Genomic DNA, 211 nt, shown 5'->3' on the forward strand with positions numbered 1-211 from the left:
TTATTTCTCACCAACTGTTGTTACGATAAGCAGGCTGACAACCACGTACTGTTTGCAGGGCTCAGTATACCCGTGGTCTCCGCCAGTGGTGTTTGGGGTAGCAGCTCTTCTGGCAGGGTTGGGTGCGATTACTCTGCCGGAAACACTGGGGCTGGCCCTGTCGGACACCGTGGCGCACCTCGAGTCCAAGGAGATCGCCACGAAAACTAGG

The 211-nt window shown here is 56.4% G+C and overlaps 1 protein-coding gene across 1 annotated transcript in view; it reads left to right on the forward strand.

The window, feature by feature from the left end:
- Positions 1-211, forward strand: part of LOC119582043 (organic cation transporter protein-like) — a gene marked incomplete in the record, with an annotated part of 14,888 nt that overhangs the window by 13,094 nt on the left and 1,583 nt on the right. The window contains 1 exon segment of the mRNA XM_037930286.1: positions 59-208. Coding sequence (XP_037786214.1) covers positions 59-208 — 150 coding nt within the window.

This window comes from Penaeus monodon, chromosome 15 (genome assembly GCF_015228065.2).
Source record: "Penaeus monodon isolate SGIC_2016 chromosome 15, NSTDA_Pmon_1, whole genome shotgun sequence".
NCBI classification, from domain to species: domain Eukaryota; kingdom Metazoa; phylum Arthropoda; class Malacostraca; order Decapoda; family Penaeidae; genus Penaeus; species Penaeus monodon.